This window comes from Molothrus ater, chromosome 8, assembly GCF_012460135.2.
Source record: "Molothrus ater isolate BHLD 08-10-18 breed brown headed cowbird chromosome 8, BPBGC_Mater_1.1, whole genome shotgun sequence".
Classification (NCBI taxonomy): Eukaryota; Metazoa; Chordata; class Aves; order Passeriformes; family Icteridae; genus Molothrus; species Molothrus ater.
The window spans coordinates 3,582,967-3,598,581 of record NC_050485.2 but is presented as its reverse complement, the minus strand read 5'-3'; the positions used below and the strand labels follow the sequence as shown (position 1 = coordinate 3,598,581).

Below are 15,615 nucleotides of genomic sequence, written 5' to 3'. Positions count from 1 at the left end.
GGTTTGGGGGACCAACCCACGTTGGCCCAGGCTCTCCTGAGCCCTGGGAGCTGCTGCCTTCTCTCCCGACGTCCTGAATGTGTCCTGTGCTCCTGCTCTTCCCTGCCGGGGCTGTGGGGAGGAGCTCCTGGCATCACCGGGCAGGAAGAGCACAGCTCCGTGGGGACCTGCCCTGGCTGGGGACATCACACAGGCAGATGTCACCCTGCAGGGGCTGTGGCACGTCCAAGCTGGGCTTGGCCTCCCCACGGGGCTTTTCTCTCTGGAGTTACTCCTTGAGTGCTCAAAAGGGAATTCCCTGGGAGCCGTTTTACTGCAGCCATTTATTTATGACCCTCATGTGACCATTTTGAGCCACTTGGTGTAAAACCAGTCCTCCCATTTTTGATATAATTTAGGTTCAAGGCTTTTATACCAATAAAGACTGAAGGAAGAGGTGTCATGGGGTGTGTCTGGGCAGGAGGGCACAGCGGGGTGGCAGCAGGCAGGGAGCTGTGCAGGGATCATGGAAGGGGAAAAGGGTGGAGCTGAACATCCCAATCCAGTGCCAGAGCCACAGGGGCCAAACTGCAGCACATTTTGGCAGGCACGCAGAGCCAGGCTGCCCCAGGATGCTGCAGGGAGTCCCCTCATGCTCGGCACCATCCTGGCTGTGGCTGGCTTTGAGCACAGGCTCCCAGGGTGGCACCCGCTGCAGCTGAGGACATCCACACCATGCAGTGCTGCTGCAGGGGGACAGGTAGAGGGGTCCCCCCACTTCGTGTGCCACCAGCCCTAGGACACATAAAACCATCCCCAAAAAAATGGTAACAAAATAATTTTATTCTGCTTTATCAAAAGAACTGAACTGTGAATGTAAACCTGACCGGATGTATCGTGTTTCCTTAAGGAGATGCACATCCAGGGACAGACCCCTTTAGTCACAGGCCCACACAGGCCATGGGAGCAGAGAGAAAAGCCAGTTCCATCCCAAAATCCTGGCTGCAGCCACGTCCCTGCTCACAGCTGGGGCTCAGAGGGCAGCACAGCCCACGCCAGGGTGACAAAGCCGTGGCCACCTCCTCCTGCACACGCTGGGGCTGGGGAAGCAGGGAAGGCTGGGGGAGGCTGCTGCAGAAGGCACTGGGCACCACACATGCTGCTGCAGGAGCTGGCACCACGGGGGCATCCCCTGGGGTCCCTCAGACCATGTGGGGAGGTGGCTGATGCATACAGAGGGACACTGGGCCAGTGACAGCCACTCAAGGCAAAGCCATGGCGCAGGGAGGCACAGCAAGGCTCGGATCCAAAGGGAAGCAGCTCCTCCTGCACTGGCCTGGCAGGCTTTCCTGCTCCCTGCATGGACATCGTGCTCTGATCACTGCAGGGGAGCTGTGAACTGCCTGCTTATTGCTCCCAGCAGTTCCCTCTGCCCTTGTCACTTCCAGGCTGGCAGAACCTACTCTGTCCAGCCATTCCTGATGCCTAGTGTGCCCACCCCCAGTAACATGAAGAAAATTGTGGAGACCACGTTCCTGCCAGCATTCCCTCCAGCAGTGCTTCTAGCCTATAAAGCCAGCCCTCATCCCAAATTCCAACCAAAGCAGTGCTGCTGGGGTGAGGGGAGGTCTGTGCCAAGGGCCTGCTGCAACACTGAGGAGGTGGCAGGGCAGAGATGAGACTACACTGCTTCCTCAAAGCCACCCCACAGGAAAAAAAGGGACCCTGCAAGCCAAGCAGCATTTCCAGAAGACATTTCAAACACTATGAAACACACTGCCACCCCCTCTCTGCCCTGGTGCCCTGCTCATGCCATGGCTGGGCTGGAAGAGGAGCTGGGATCCTGGAGCAGAACATCAACTGAGCCTCGGGAGTTTGCAGGCAGACAGAGAACAAGAAAGACCACCCGAAACTGCTGTGAACTCCCACAGTTATGTCATAAGGGGCAGGGCCAACACAACCCTGCTGTGCCCCAGAGATGGAGGGAGGGCAGCCAGGGCAGGAGCAGGGACAGCAGGAGGAGGCACCATGTGCCACTGGGGACTCTGCCACACAGGGTGGGGACACAGCACTGCAGAACCCACACAGCTCCTCTGGGGACATCACCAGCACAGGCAAAGCTGCTTTAGGTTGAATGTTTCCCAATGGCACAAGCTAAACATATCCCTCCCCTCCCCATGAGGCTGCAGATGGTGCCAGGGACAGAGGATTTCAAAAGGTCAAGTGGCCAGAGTGTCACCACCCCCCAGCCCCTCCAAGGGTGGCATGGCTGCTCTGAGGGGACAGGACAGCAGGAGGGATGCACAGGGAGAGGTCTCTGAACATGCAGCAGGCAGTGCTGGGTGCTCCCAGCTGGAGGATGGCATTCCAGCTCTTGCCAGCTGCTTCCCCAGGTGTTGCACCCCAGATCCTCACAGAACACGAGGAGGAGGAGCAGGTCCTAAAAGCAAGCACATCCTCACAAGCAGGGGCAGGAAGGAGGGAAAGCAGAAAGCAGGTTTGTCCCAGCAGATTCCCCCCTCCCCAAGCACCTCTCCCTCACCCTGCCATGGCAGGAGCAGGGGGAGGAGCAGGGTTGGATGTATCACAGCACAGATCAGGACAGAAGACCCATCTGCCAGCAACCCTGGCCAGGGATGAGAGGACCAGGGACACACTCCTTGCCATGGCTGCTCAAGGACATACAAAGCAGGTTCCACTTCCTGGAGCAGTAGATTTTGCATGGAGGAGCAGAGATTCCTCACCTACTTTGCAGCTGAGGTGTCAAACATCTATCTGCTGCACAGCAGGGTCCTTTCACTCCTCTCTTCCCCCTTCACTTTGCCAGCACGGCAGAGCAGTGGAAATTCAGCCCCCTTTCCCTGGTGAATGACTTACAGGGAGGCTGGAATCTGAGCAAAGACTTGCCAGGCTCTGTTCCCAACCAGCTGCTCCGAGGTGCTCCTGAAAATCTGGTTTAGGAGGCAGTGAGACTCAGCCACCCAGTGGGAGCATCACAGTCAGTCCCAGGCAGCCAGGGCAAGGCTCTTGCTTGGAGAGGGGGCTCACAGAATCCCTTCAGAGGCTGCTTCCTCCAAGTTGTTATGTAGCACTGCTGTCTGCAGGAATATCAGGGCTGTGCAGATCCTACTCCCATAAGCTATTCCACAGCAAACCACTCCTTGCCCCCAGCAGGAACAGGCTGCCCAAGGAGAGTCCACTCCACTGGAGTCCTTGAGGAGAGTGAGACAGCATCAGCAGAAACCTTCACCAAGCAAAGCTTCAGCAGCAGGACAAGGGGAACCTCCTCTTCACTCAGCCTCAGCCAGGAGTGCTGAGCAATGACCAGCGTGCAGCAACACAGCACTCAGAGCCACATCTCCTTCCTGCTAAATAACTGCACCTACCCCGGGAGGCTTTCCTGCTGTCTGTCGTTTAATATTCCAGTATAGGTATGTTAGTACAGGATTATCCCTCCTTTGGAAGCACCAATTTCACAGGGGGACAAACAGAAGAGGCAGAGCCCTTGTGATCTGTTGCTAGAAGAAAATCAACCCAGCTGCCACCTATACACCCAAGATGTCCAGGCAGGCAGGCAGGCAGGCAGGCGGGTGCTGCATCCGCCCCAGCGCACAGGGCCTCGTCCCCGGGCACAGCCGGGCTCCTGCTGAGCTACACCGGGCTCCCTGTGCCCCCCTCAGCCACTGCTCTCCTCGCCTCTCAGGGGGCTTTCTCCAGGGCTCTCTGGGCTTTCCTGTGCAGGAAGGCTGGTTTGGTGGGCAGTCCTCAGGCTGGCCTGCTGGAAGGCACAGGAATCCAGGAACACGCCGGGGATGCGGTCGCCGAAGTACAGCTTGCTGTTGGCAGCTATGGCCTGGTACTTCATCAGCTCCAGGTACTCAGGGGTCAGCTTCAGCTGCAAGAAACAGAAACCAGAGACCCTAAGAGACAATTTTCTGTGCCCTGTGGTGCTAGGTTTCATGTCAGGCAGCCCCTCTTGGGGTGTTGTCAGGACCCAGGACATCCCTCTGGCTGTCCTGAGCAGCCAAGACCCCTGCCAGGGGTCTCTGAGACCCTGGCACAGAGCCCAAAATGCCTGTGTGGTTTTGATTATGACCCATGGAGCAAGTTCCCAACCTTAGATGAAGATCTGCAAGCCATGACAAATTAAGTAGAATGATAGTGAACTTATCACAGGGTGAAAAAGGAGATTTTGGGGTTTTTAGAATGGGGGTTCAGGGGGCAAAATGGAGGGAACTGGGCATGTTCAGCCCTTCTTCTTCTTCTTCTTGGCCTCCATCTTCTGCTGTGATGGTGGCACTTTTGGATTGGTTTAGAGTAAAAGCTCACTGTCTAACATGGGTGATAGGTATTGGGAAGTTATTGTAAATATTGTACACATAGTTTTTAGTATAAAGACACTGCCCTGGGGCAGGCAGAGTGCCTCAGGCTGTCGTGCTGAGCAGACCTCAGCAGGACAGGAGAAAGAATTTTATAGATAAGAAACAATAAACAACCTTGAGAACAAGAAATGAAGAGCTCTGACTCCTTCTTCAAGCACCGGGCTGGGAAAAGAGACTTTTTAACTTATCTCGGGGTCACTGTGACCAGCGAGAGACCCCGACAGGGTGTGGGCTGTCAGATCAAGAGTTCTCCCAGGGCTGCCCAGAGTGAGTGAGCAGCTCCCCAGAGCTCACCTTGTTGGAGTCAGCCAGCTTGCGAGCAGTGTAGTACTCTGCATCAGCTTTTGCCTTCTCCCTTGCCAGGAATGCAGCATCTAACAGAGCAGCAGAGGAGGGGCAGGAAAGAAAGCATTAGGAAGTGAAGGGCCCCATATCACACTGAGCACCTGAGCCCTCACCCCATGGGGACCAGCTGAGCCAGGAGTGGCTGGCTGGCCCTGTCCCTGCCCTGCAGCTTCCTGGAGAGCTCCATGCACAGGGCAGGAACCATCCCAGTGCACAGCCTTGCACCCTGCAGCACCCTCGATGGCTTCTGCAGCTCTGAGGTTCCTCCACCTGCCACCAGCCCCAGCAGTGTGCTCACCTTCAATCTCAGAAATCCGCTTCTCCGTTTCCTTCTCCATGATCTTCTGCTGGTAGTGGATCCTGGCCACCTGAGCAGCCTTCTCTGCCTCTGCAATCACAAAGGGCCCAGCTGGGAAATTTGCACCTCAGGTCTTGAGCACCAGCAGCCTGACCCCAGCACCTGGCTGCAGGGTCTGCCACACTTCCCTGCTCCCTCCCTTCCCACTCTGTGCTCCAAGCAGCAGAGTTTTCTTCCTTTCTTTACAGGAAGAAAACACAGTGCTGGTGTCTGCAGAGCTGACATCCTGTTTACAAGCACAGGGACATGGAGCTCCAAGCACAAGCAGCTTTTCCAGCAGAGTGATTTCCTCCATCCCTGCTGCAGGACAGAGGTGCTCCCTGCTCTGCTGCTGTGGGATTTTCACCCAGATGTTCCAAACAACTGCTTGTGCAGCCTGCCTGAGCCTCCCTCAGGGAGCTGCCAGTGAGGAAGACAATGTCCTGCCCCAGCTTAGCAGGGAAGGCAGGAATGGAGGCTGAGCCTGGGCTGGTGACATTACCAATGAGTGCTTTCTTCCTGTCTGTCTCTGCCTCCTTCTCCACCACCTTCTGCCTCTGGGCTGCAATCAGCAGCTTGGTCTTCTCAGCCTCCCTGCAAGGGGAGAAGTGTTATCCTGGGGAAAGGGAATGAGGAGCAGTACTGGGGTACACAAAACAGGGAGTACTTTGGACCTTATTAGCATAAGAGATGTGATAAACAAAATGCCTTGGCAAGAGCAAACAGAACTTTGAGAATCCAATCAAGATTGCAAGAAGATTCAACTTCAGACTGGTTTACCAGAAAAAGAAAATTACATTGACTTCTGCAAGCAAGAGATGTTTAAAATGTGTAAGTTTGTTTATGTGATGATTAACCCAATCACTGTAGTAAAACATTACAAATCTTCCTAGAATAAGTATATAAGCAGTTGTACTTCACATTAAATTTGGATTCTTTGACCATCTCAAAGTCTCCCCCATCTTTCCAATCACTGATAGAGCAGCTCTGCATCCCAGGAGAGGCCACAGGGACAAGGGGCCAGCAGCTGCCAGCTCCCTGCTCACAGCCATGGGGACTGGCTCTGTCTGCAGCTGTATGAGCACACACACATTCCACAGGAAGGATCATCCCCTTCTCCATCTGGCCACATCTGCATGCAAGTCCAGTCTGAGGCCTTCAGGATGAGGAACAGGGCAATGTGGGCTGGGAGCTAGGCTTGCTCAACCAAAGGTTGAGACCTAACAGCATCTCCTTCTGCCCAAAGGCATCCCAGAGATCCTGGAGGGCAGCCTATGGGCAAGACATCAAGATCCTGAGCCCTGATTTCAGCATGGAAACAGAAGGCACAAGCACAGCTGGCCAAGCACACTCTGGCTGGAGCTCACCTCTCACTCCCTGAGCACCAGGGAAGAGCTTTCCAACATCACTGTGCCTGTGCAGGACCCTCAGAAGTAATTAATGCAATTTTATGCCCAGCTACTCACATTAGCTCGAAGTTTCTCCGGATGGCCTCTGGAATTTTGGGTTTTGTGACACGCACAGCCTGTGAGAGCAGAAAAAGGGAGCACACTTTGAATGGAACACTTTGATGCAATCTCAATAACTGAGATATCTCTTTGCAAAACCAGCTGCAGTGCTGTGGACAGTGGTGCCTAATCCTCCAGTGCAACACAGCTGAGCATGGTCACTCTCCCAGAGGTGTCCCACATTTCCATTTCCTGCCATCCATCCCAGCCCACACTCCCACCAGGGACAGAGGCTCCAAGCCCCATCCAAGCTGGCCTGGGACACTTCCAGGGATCCAGGGGCAGCTTCTCTGGGCACCCTGTGCCAGGGCCTCACCACCCTTAGCATAAAACATTCATCTTTCAGTTTAAAACTGCTGTCCCTTGTCCTGTCACTGCAGGCTTTGGCAAAAAGTCTTTCTCCACCTTTTAAAATCTCTCATTATTGAGAGGCCAGAACCCACCTGGATAGTGAGACCTGGTGCCATGACATTGAGGTCTTTCTGCAGGGCCAACTTCAAGTTCTCATCTATCTGATCTGTGTTTGGAAGACAAAAGAGAGACCAGTTGGTTTATCATGTTTTCCCCCACAGCTTGTGTGGCAAAGAGCCAGCAGGCCTTGAAGAGCAGGTAACTCTAGAGTGTGAGATAAGGATGCTTCCTGAGACATTCAGTACATTGTTTCCCTTCCTATGCCCCCTGAAAAACATTCCCAAAAAGACACTTACATGCTGGTGACTAGAAAAGTTCAGCTGTTGATGGATTTGTGTTATCTGAACTAAGTGCAAGTGGATTTCAGCATCTCAGCAAGACAGAATGCTCAGAGTCTATTCCCTTCTCAGCACTTGGACTTGGGAGTACATTAATATTAAAATTCTGACAACCTTTTATCTGCCACAAGCCATTTTTGCCCTGCTCAGCCACTCAAGAAGGAACAGAACCAGTTCTGTCTTTGGGGCACAGGTCCACCAAGGAGAGTATGACCTGTGCTAATTGCTGAAGCACTGCTACCTCCCTGTGAAACACCTTCCAGCTCTCACTTGTTAGAGACAGCCAGGAGGAAGCTGTGAAAGTACAAAAAGTGAATTCAGCAGCAGAGCTGGGGATTAAAAGCAGAAGCAGAACAAGACAAATCCACTGTCATAGTGAAGGCCACAGGCATCACTGCACACACAAGAGCAGAGTGGCTGCTTTGTGCATCCAGAAAAAAAGGTGGAAAAAGACTGAAATCAAATTCCCACATGCAAATGGGGAAAGACAGAGACAACAGAGACACCTGAGTCACTGAAGTTACAGGGGAAGTGGCAGATGGATGTGAAAGGAGCTGGATCCTACACTGCAACTCCAGCACAGGGGCAGTGTGGTCCAAGGGGCTGGCTGTAAGATACTCTAGGAATATTCCAGTGGGATGCCAGCTGGCATCACCCAGCTGCCATGGCATGCACTCACCAAAGAGCTCGATGTACACCTCCTGCAGGGTGTGGGCACTGCAGAACTGGTTCAGCTCATGGTGGATTTTGTTGAAGATCAAGGTCTTGTCGTAGTCTGCGGTGTAATTCCTCACGATGTCGTACACTGGGGAAGGGAGAGAACACCACAGCTCACCACTGGCACCTGTCAGGGTGTCAGGGAAGGAGTGCAGCACTGGGACAGGGGTTTTTCAGTAGCCAAAGCCACAGCTGCCCTGCCCAGCTGTCAGGTGCTGCTGGGATTACACAACTTCAAGGAGCAGCCATGGCAGGATGTACTGCCTGGTCCTGTTTTATCATCTGCATAAACAAATGAAACAGCAAAGCCTCACCAGCACCTGCATGCACAGGAGCAGGTACTGCTAGAAAGGGAAAACAAGGATCACTCCCATTATTTAAGCCAACCAGATCCTGCACCAAAAGGAGCATGGCCAGCAGGTCAAGGGAGGGGATTCTCCCTCTGCTCCTGCTGAGACCCTACCTGGAGCCCTGTGCACAGCTCTGGCCTGCTCCCCCACCACAGGAGAAGAACATGTTGGAACTGTTGGAGCAGGTCCAGAGGAGGCCATGGAGTTGCTGAGGGGTCTGGAGCATCTTCCCTGTGGAGCCAGGCTGGGAGAGCTGGGAATGCTCAGCCTGGAGAAGGGAAGGGTGTGGGGAGACCTCACAGCTCCTGCCAGGGCCTGAAGGGACACAGAGGAGCTGGAGAGGGACCCTGCAACAGGAACTGCAGGGACAGGACACAGGGAATGGGTTCAGATTGACAGAGGGGAAATTTAGGTGAGATAAATCGAAGAAATTCTTGGTTGTGAGGGTGGGCAGGCCCTGGCACAGGGTGCCCAGAGCAGCTGGGGCTGCCCCTGGATCCCTGGCAGTGCCCAAGGCCAGGCTGGACAGGGTTTGGAGCAGCCTGCGATAGTGGAAGGTGTCCCTGCCCATGGCAGAAGTTGGGATGGGCTGAGCTTTAAGGTCCCTTCCAGCCCAAACCCCTCCACGACTCTGAATTACACCAGGAATTCACCCCCCAGTGCGTCAGCAGTGCTGGAGTTTTGCATTAAGCTGTGCTGCTGAACAAACCAAGCTGTCTGTGTCTTTGGGCTGGTGAAATAAGAAGGTAAGAGGCTCCTACATGGGTTCTGTCTCTGCAATTTTCTCTGAGCTGAGCTGAAGCACCTGGGACCAACACTACAGGACCAGGAGCCATAAGGGTAACAAGAAATGGAAACAGAGGGAAGTTCTCCAGGCATGCAAAAGGGAAGTCCTGCAAACCAAGCCAGAGCTGCCCCAGGATGAGTGAAGACAGTCACAGCTCTGCCTGAGGAACCAGGACAGGAAATACCTGCATATGGGGCCAGCTTGTTCACAACTTCTATTCGGTCAATGTAGATCATAACACCACCACTGCAAGGAAAAGAGACTTCATCAGCCACCTCTGCAGCTGCTAACAGTTAACAGATTGAAAGCAAAGGCATCTCCAGCCCTCTTCTAACAGTTAACAGATTTAAAGCAAAGGCATCTCCATCCCTCTTCTAACAGTTAACAGATTTAAAGCAAAGGCATCTTCATCCCTCTTTTAACAGATTTAAAGCAAAAACATCTTTATCCCTATTTTACAATATTCTGAGCATTTTGCAATGAGATAACAGCCAATCCCAGTCCTTCTCTCTGCATTAATCCAGCAAACCTGCAAAGCACCCTCCTTCCCATTTCTGATTTCCTACTCAATCAGCCAAAGGAAAGCTTTTCTGAACAGGAATGTGGCTGCAGCTCTCAGGAAAGCACAGGAGAAGGCAGCAAGGACAGCAGGTGACACCTGCCACCAAATGCAGACACACCTCAGCTCCTCTGGGCAGCAACATGTGTCAAATAGAAAAAGCCCCTAGTTTAATTCACAGTCACTAACTCCAGCAGGGGCTTGGCAAGGCCCAGGAGAAAGGAAGGAACAAAGCACATGGCAGACTTCAATTCATGCCCCCAGCTCTCCTGGAGCTCTCCAGGAACCCCACAAGCACCTCAGCAGAGGCAGCCTGCAGGCAATCCTCTCCCCAAGAAAGGGTGGCAGGGAAAGGGGGGAATCAGAGGTCAGGCTTGTCCCCAGCCTCTGCTCTTACTGGTGTGGCTTTCAGAAAGCCCTGCCCACCCCTGTACCTGTAACACCAGAGAAAAGCAGAACTCTACAGAGAAGAAAAAAAAACCTTTAAGTAGCTTAAAGTCTCTTGGGAGCCTAATTTTAAAGCAGAATACTCCTCCATGATGTCCTTGGGGACAAAGGCATATCACAGAGCAGAAGCTTCAGCAGGAACTGTTTAGAGACAGCTCATTCCTGGCAGTGCAACTCCCACATTCCCAAACTCAGCCTCTGGGATGTTTTAACTCAACAGATCCCCCACGACAAACTCCTTTCCTTATTTTGCAGATATCTTGATCTCTGGCAGCTCAAAGCCAGGTCTGCAGGATAAAAAAACAACCTGAACTTGCCTGTGGCTGTGTTTTTTGGAAAAGGCCTCCCAAGCCCAGCCTGTGCTTGCTCCAAACCTGCTTCAGGACAATATGAGCTAAAAACACTGGTGATGGATGGCCCTGATCTGCTGCAAATCTGGTATTCCAATTTTAAAGGGATGTCAGAAAGAAGAGGAGTCTGCAGCCACCCTGGATCCTATCAGGACTCATCCACAGCCCACACCACCTCCCTGGCAGGGAAGGGTCTGAAATGGCACCTCAGAGCTGTGAGGGCAGCCTGACTCTGCCACCACCTTCCACAGCAACCCTGCTGAGGGGCTCAGCCAGACTGGGACAATAAATGGGTATTACCCACTGTTACTCCATTATTATGAATAACTCATGAGTGTTGATGTGGTGTGCTGGGGGATAAGGGCATTTTATCAGTCCTGCTGGTCAGGCAGTGGCTTTGAGGAAAAAAGTGCCACTCAGACCCCAAAGTCTGCAGGGAGAGAGGAACAAGGAGAAATCCATAAAAGGAGGATCAACACATAGAAGTTTAAGCATAATTAGGCAGGAGTGGACAAGGAGTCAGCATCCAGAGAATGCCACAGGAGATGGACACAGGTAGCAGGAAAACCCTGGAAATCCTCACACAATTCAGGATCCAGCTCAGGGTTTAAAATCTCTATTTAATGTGTTCACTGAATGCTGCCAGGTACAAACAAGACAGGTAAGGCAAAAATTGGGGATGGGACACCCACACAGACACTCAGAAGCTTCCAGATATAGATAAGGACACGGGGAACAGGAACATAAAGAGAAACCCAGCCTTTAAAATGTGGTGGTTTGATATGTAAACACAAAACCTGAAACTGTTCAGGCTCTATTCTGGTAGCAGACTTTGAACTGGGACAGTGAGAGTGCAGGTGTGTTGCAGTTGTTATTTATAAGCTCATGTTTTACTATGGAAATGTGGATGCAAAGCTTGGGCACTGAGCAGCTGCAGACTTTGGATCCCAAAAGCAGCCAGCTGAAAGGCTCCTGCAGCCACACCTGGGCAGTGGGCAGGGCTGCTGGGACCTTTGGTCAGGATGAAGTCAATTATTAACTGAGAACTGCTTTCACCAGCTGTCTGCTGCTTTAAAGCCCATTTTTACTGCCTGCGCCTTCCCAACCACCTGCATTGCACAACTGAACCCCTCAACGCTGAAATTCAACAGGAACTCCATTTTTAGCTCCTAAATCACAGAAGCACAGAATGATTGAGGCTGGCTTTGGCCTCAGCCTTTGACCTTTTGACCTTGTTTACCTCACCACAAAAGGACTCTGGACAAGGCCCTGAAGTGACAAGACAAGGGGGAATGGGTTCAGACTGACAGAAAGGAAATTTAGATGAGATATAAGGAATAGATACTCCTGAAAAACCTTCAGATACTCTTGAAAAACCTTTGGGGTCTGAAATCAAAACCATGAGACCTTTATGGTAATATTTAAGCCCAAATGATGTCTGTTGCTGAACAACTCCAAGAGAGTTAATATGAGTTAAACCTGATCAAAATTAACTCTGTTTTAATAACATTGCCACTACCATTCACCTTTTAATTCCATGTGGTCACTGTGTGTCACCACTCCAGCCACCACTGATTTATTTTTTTAAACAGAAATTTTGTTGAGGACCCTGAATGTAAAAGACAAGGACAATCACCATGATTTTTTTTTTATCCTGAAGAGTCACCACTTTAACTTGTGGATGAACCAACACAACAGGATCTGTAACCCAACTCAACCAGCCCCTCTCCTCCTGCTTGTTACAACTCAAGCAGGTCTGTGCTGACAGAAGAATCAGCCTGATTACGCAGCAGGAATTTCATCTGGAAATGAACTCCCTCCCATCAGGAAGATTCCCACTCCCTGCTTCCTTCTGCCCACTGCTGGGGCTAGGATCTCTATCAGCCACAAGACTCAGAGTGGAAATAACCAGGGCACAGCAAAGAGAAAGCAATGGGGTGTCAGAGTAACTGAGGGGAGAAGCCCAGAAAAATTCAAGATAACATCACAATAAATGCAGATTTAAACATCCTCTGAAGAGCAGCTCCAGCAAGAGCCAGTGCTCTCTCCTGTTCTGTTACAGTGTGTACATTTGGGATTAATTTTATGGCAGGTCCCCAACCCTTATGTCCCAGCCCTGCAAATGACCCCAGGGAGTGCATCTAGAGGAAATCCAAGTGGAAGCCATACCTTGTCCCACAAGGCACATTCTTCACTTCATCAGTCTGCAGCGTGGTCTGCAACACAAACACAGCCAGCACTCACAAACCTGGCTCCCAGGGAGGCCCAGACTCCCACAGTGGCACCACAGAGCCAAAACTGTGTCCTGTGCCTCCCTGGTGATGCCTGCAGGTGTGGGCAGAAGGCAAAGCTTCTCCTCCCCTGCCTTTTGGGGGATGCACAGGCAGCTGTGCCTGTTTCCCTGCTCTGGAATGCCAGGAAACAGTGACAGCCACAAACACAGACTGTCCCCCCGAGCAGGACACTGCCAGTCCCAGCAGTGTCACACACACACACACATGGTGGGTGGGGAGAGCTTTCCAGGAGGACAAGTCCTGGCTCCCCAGGGGAGGGAGAGGGCACTGACCTGCACGGATTTGAAGGTGGTGATGAAGGGGAGCATGATGTGGTAGCCAGGGCCGCTGGGGCTGGTCAGCAACGCTCCACCCCTGAGGAGAGGGAGGAAAACAGCCTCAGGAAGGCGGCAAACAGCAAGGGTTGGCTTTGAGGGCCAGCTCAAACTGCCAGGGGTCACAGAGAATTGCATCAGTGCTCTGAATTCGCCAGCAATTCCCCAGCAAAAGGGCTGAGTGCACTCAATCTCTGCCTGCTGCAACTTTGCATGAAGCCTTTAACCCTTGGAGCAGGCAGCTACTGCTAAACCCTCCCAGCACTGCACCAACACTGCACAGAGCTGCAAGAACACGGATTTCTCCTCTAAATAGTTCTCTGGTAACCATGGAAAATCCAGCCGAGGATGTGATGCTGCCAGTTTGGGTTTTGGCACAGCCCCTTGCCCAGAGCACAGAGAAAACCCCCCAAGGTGTTAATGCTCAGCACAACTGTGGTTAAAGGGAACTGGGGAACATCTGAAGTCTCTCAGCAGTCCTGGTCAACTCTTTGAACCAAAGCTGGCAGAGGTGTCACCCCCTCCCCAGAAACAGTGCAGTCTCCCCAAGTGCTGCACATTTTACAGAGTGCTCTTTCCTTCAGTCCTCAGTCTCTCCTCTTCTCCTCTATGGATGCTGTTAGTGTGCACATTAAATGGGCTGCTTTTGTTTAGTTCCCCCTCACTGCACAAAGTTGAAATTTGTCTTAAGTAAAATACAGTTCCACGCAAGCTAACAAAAAAACTGCAACCTCTGTACTCATTTTTTTCCTCGAGTGGCACAGTCTCTAGGTCTTTACAGATAAAGGGATCATATAAAGGGTCTTTACAGAATTTATTGTGCTTTATTCCATAAAGAACATTTTTACTTTCCAATTTTTGCATGCGCCGAGTGGGAAGGGCAGGGAAAACATTCCAAAGCACCAACAGTGAGAGCTCTGGCCGGGTGACAGTTTGGGACAAAGGTGACAGCTCTTGCTGGCACAGGGAGAGACCAGCAGATGCCAGCAGGCAGAACAGACCCAGAGCTCTGGAATCAGTTTGTGACAAGGGCAGGGGGGAAGGAGAGGCAGGAGAAACAGCTCAGAGACCCAAGGGTGAAGGGAGCAGAAGCAGCCAGGGCTGCCCACACAGGGGAAAACTGGAGTGGAGCAGAGGACAGAGCAATGCCAGGGGCAGGGATGGATGCCAGGGATGGATGCCAGCCCCAGGAGGGGCTCCGTACCTGTAGTACACGGCCAGGTGTCCCTCCTCGACCCTGTGGATGGCGGAGTAGAGCAGGAAGACCAGGAGCCCGGTGGCGGCGGCGGCCGCGGCCCCGGCCTGGGCCATGGCCATGCTCGCATCCCCTCCCGGCCCGGGGGCTCCGCGGGCCCGGCCCTGCACGGAACAGCGTCAGAGGGACCCACCCGCCACAGGCAGGACAGGGACAGGGACAGGGATAGGGACAGGGCCCTGCACGGCAACAGCGTCAGCACCGCCCCGGCAGAGGGACACACCCGCTGCTGCCACAGGCGGGACAGGACAGGAGGGACGGGCAGGGACAGGGACAGGGCCCTGCCCGCACCGGGGCTGCGCCGGAGGGACCGCCCGGCCTCCATCCCCGTGCTCCCCTGTCCCGCCCCTATCCCTGTCCCGCACCTGCCCCTAGCCCTGCCCCGTGGCTGTCCTTACTCCACAGCTATTCCAATCCCTATCTCAGACCCTATTCTTTATCCCAGTTCTTGTCCCGTACCTGTCCCGCAGCTCTCCCTAGCCTCTATCCCAATCCCTGTCCTGTACCTGTCCCTATCGTTTATCCTAATCCCTGTTCTGTTCCTGTCCCGTTCCTTTATCCCAATCCTTGTCCTTTATCCCGATCCCTGTCCCGTACCTTTATCCCAATCCCTGCCCCGTTCCTTTATCCCAGTCTTTTATCCCAATCACTGTCCCGTTCCTTTACCCCAATCCCAAACCCTGTCCTTTATCCCAATCCTTTATCCCGATCCCTGTCCCGTTCCTTTTTCCCATATCTTTATCCCAATCCCGTTCCCTGTCCCGTAACTTCATCCCGACCCCTGTCCCGTTCCTTTATCCCGATCCCTTATCCCGTTCCCAGTCCCGTTCGCTGTCCCGTTCCTTTATCCCAATCCCATTCCTTTATCCCGCTCCTTGTCCCGTACCTATCCCATTCCTTTATCCCGATCCCTGTCCCAATCCCATACCTTTATCCCGCTCCCTTATCCCGTTCCCAGTCCCGTTCCTTTATCCCAATCCCATTCCTTTATCCCACTCCCTGTCTCGCTATCCCGATCCCTGTCCCGTACCTATCCCATTCCTTTATCCCGATCCCTTATCCCGTTCCTTTACCCCAATCCCGATCCCTTATCCCGTTCCTTTATCCCAATCCCATTCCTTTATCCCGATCCCTGTCCCGTTCCTTTATCCCTATCCCTTATCCCGTTCCCGGTCCCGTACCTGTCCCGTTCCCCACGTGCTGCCGAGGCCGCGCTCCCACCCCCGCCGCGCACGCGCGCCG

General features: G+C 53.0%; 1 protein-coding gene across 1 annotated transcript; it reads right to left on the bottom strand.

Annotated features, from left to right (window-relative positions):
* Positions 1 to 802: 802 nt before the first annotated feature.
* On the bottom strand, positions 803 to 15,614 carry ERLIN1 (ER lipid raft associated 1). Its single transcript, XM_036385593.2, is given in 13 exon segments — positions 803 to 3,729; positions 3,731 to 3,874; positions 4,656 to 4,735; positions 5,005 to 5,094; positions 5,546 to 5,637; positions 6,510 to 6,568; positions 6,995 to 7,068; positions 7,980 to 8,105; positions 9,339 to 9,400; positions 12,680 to 12,726; positions 13,077 to 13,158; positions 14,323 to 14,477; positions 15,555 to 15,614. Coding segments are annotated over 12 exon segments (1,020 nt in total). The 5' UTR covers positions 14,436 to 14,477; positions 15,555 to 15,614; the 3' UTR covers positions 803 to 3,678.
* Position 15,615: the final 1 nt, after the last annotated feature.